General features: G+C 34.4%; 1 protein-coding gene across 1 annotated transcript in view; it reads left to right on the top strand.

Moving 5' to 3' along the window:
• The first annotated feature begins 1,908 nt into the window (after nucleotides 1–1,908).
• gcm2 (glial cells missing transcription factor 2) overlaps nucleotides 1,909–2,500 on the top strand; it is a 14,671-nt gene continuing 14,079 nt past the window's right edge. Inside the window, exon 1 of the mRNA XM_042399725.1 lies at nucleotides 1,909–2,212. Within this exon, the coding sequence (XP_042255659.1) occupies nucleotides 2,120–2,212 (93 nt within the window). The 5' untranslated portion in view covers nucleotides 1,909–2,119. The remainder of the gene's footprint in view (nucleotides 2,213–2,500) is intronic.

Genomic DNA, 2,500 nt, shown 5'->3' on the forward strand with positions numbered 1-2,500 from the left:
TAAAACTTTTTAAAATGATCCAAAAAAACCTTTTAATTTATTTTTTATATTTTATTAATTTATTCATAATTAATCCTGAAATTTAACCTTCATGTTGTTTAAAATTTAAAATAAACCTTAAAACTCATTAAAACATTATATTTCAGTCCATTGATTAATGTATTAGTGATCAGTTTTTTATTAATGATCCCTTTTGAAATGACGTCATCATCAGTGGGTCAGTTAAGGTGATCCGCGAGTCCGATGACGTCACATCAGACGGACAGAAAGGAAGGTGAGAAACAGGTGAGCTTCACTCCTCTAATTGATGACTAATGAGTTGTTTGTTTTGGGAGAAACAATGAAGTGTTTACACAACACACACACACACACACACACACACACACACACACACACACACACACACACACACTGAATCAGCAGCTTTGTGTAGCTGAAGCTGAAACATGAAGAAGAAAGACTTTGTGTCCAATCAGCTGCTGATCAATAATAACTGACAAATATGTTTTTATTAAAAACTTAGAAATAAACATATTAATCAATTAACCATCAACGATCCTTTACTGCAGTAAAAGTACATAAGTATTATGAGCGTGATGTAGTTAAAGTATTGCAGTAAAAGTACATAAGTATTATGAGCGTGATGTAGTTAAAGTATTGCAGTAAAAGTACATAAGTATTATGAGCTTGATGTAGTTAAAGTATTGCAGTAAAAGTACATAAGTATTATGAGCTTGATGTAGTTAAAGTATTGCAGTAAAAGTACATAAGTATTATGAGCTTGATGTAGTTAAAGTATTGCAGTAAAAGTACATAAGTATTATGAGCTTGATGTAGTTAAAGTATTGCAGTAAAAGTACATAAGTATTATGAGCTTGATGTAGTTAAAGTATTGCAGTAAAAGTACATAAGTATTATGAGCTTGATGTAGTTAAAGTATTGCAGTAAAAGTACATAAGTATTATGAGCTTGATGTAGTTAAAGTATTGCAGTAAAAGTACATAAGTATTATGAGCTTGATGTAGTTAAAGTATTGCAGTAAAAGTACATAAGTATTATGAGCTTGATGTAGTTAAAGTATTGCAGTAAAAGTACATAAGTATTATGAGCTTGATGTAGTTAAAGTATTACAGTAAAAGTACATAAGTATTATGAGCTTGATGTAGTTAAAGTATTGCAGTAAAAGTACATAAGTATTATGAGCTTGATGTAGTTAAAGTATTGCAGTAAAAGTACATAAGTATTATGAGCTTGATGTAGTTAAAGTATTGCAGTAAAAGTAGTGGTTTGGTCCCTCTGACTGATATATTATTATATATGACATCATTAGATTATTAATAGTGAAGCATCAGTGTTAGAGCAGCATGTTACTGTTGTAGCTGCTGGAGGTGGAGCTAGTTTACACTACTTTATATACAGTTAGCTAGTTTAGTCCAGTGGTTCCCAACCTAGGGGTCGGGCCCCTCCAAAGGGTCAGCAGATAAATCTGAGGGGTGGTGAGATGATTAATGGGAGAGGAAAGAAGAAAAAACAAAGTTCTGATACACAAATCTGTTTTCAGTTTTTGGACTTTTTCTCTAATCTTTGATTTTTGCTGAAATATTGGATCATTTGAACATTTATTGAAATGAAAGCATGTGAGAAGTTTAGAGGGAAAAATCACTATTTGGTGGAGCTGTTAACAACTCATAGACATGTGAAATGTGACCCCGACTACACACTGCTTTTTGTAAGACGTCAAAAGCCAAAAAGGTTGGAAACCACTGGTTTCATCTTTAACAATGTGTTGTATTTTAAAAGCTTGTTATATTATCCATTGTGTCAAATCTTCATCTGAAAAGTAACTAAAGCTGTCAAATAAATGTAGTGGAGTAGAAAGTACAATATTTCCCTCTGACATGTAGAGAGTTCAGCTCTCCGTCAGAGACCTCCCCCTCCCTCTACCTGCGGGCTCGCGCTCTCTCACCTGTTCTTCTTTCACTTCTCACCTGAGACTCAGCGGAGCTGCACGCGCTGTCGGGACGAGCCGCGCGGGTTTTATTGATCTGTTTCCGGTTGCTTTAAAGAAGACTTTGTTTGTGGACTGTGGAGGTTAAAGGTCATCTGAAGGACCAGCAGGATGTCCCGTGCGGAGGAGCGCGAGGACCCGGACTGTGTTTGTTCTGTCGGGATGAAGTTAACGTGGGACATCAACGACCCCAAACTACCGCAGGTAACAAGCACCTGATCAATAACTGACTAATAACTGACTAATAACTGATCCATAACTGATCCATAACTGTCAACACACATGAAGACAAACATTCAGTTGAAACTGAAGCTGATCTGAGTTTTAATCAGCTCGTGAGAGTCACGTGCTGCCAGAAACAATCAATGAACTTCTGATTCTGTTCATAAATAAAGTTTAAATATTGATCAATAGTTTATAGATCAAATATAATATATAATTATATTATATTATATTATAATTCACAGGTTTAAACATGTTTTTATTATTATA

The sequence above is a fragment of the Thunnus maccoyii genome, chromosome 21 (assembly GCF_910596095.1).
Source record: "Thunnus maccoyii chromosome 21, fThuMac1.1, whole genome shotgun sequence".
Lineage (NCBI taxonomy): Eukaryota > Metazoa > Chordata > Actinopteri > Scombriformes > Scombridae > Thunnus > Thunnus maccoyii.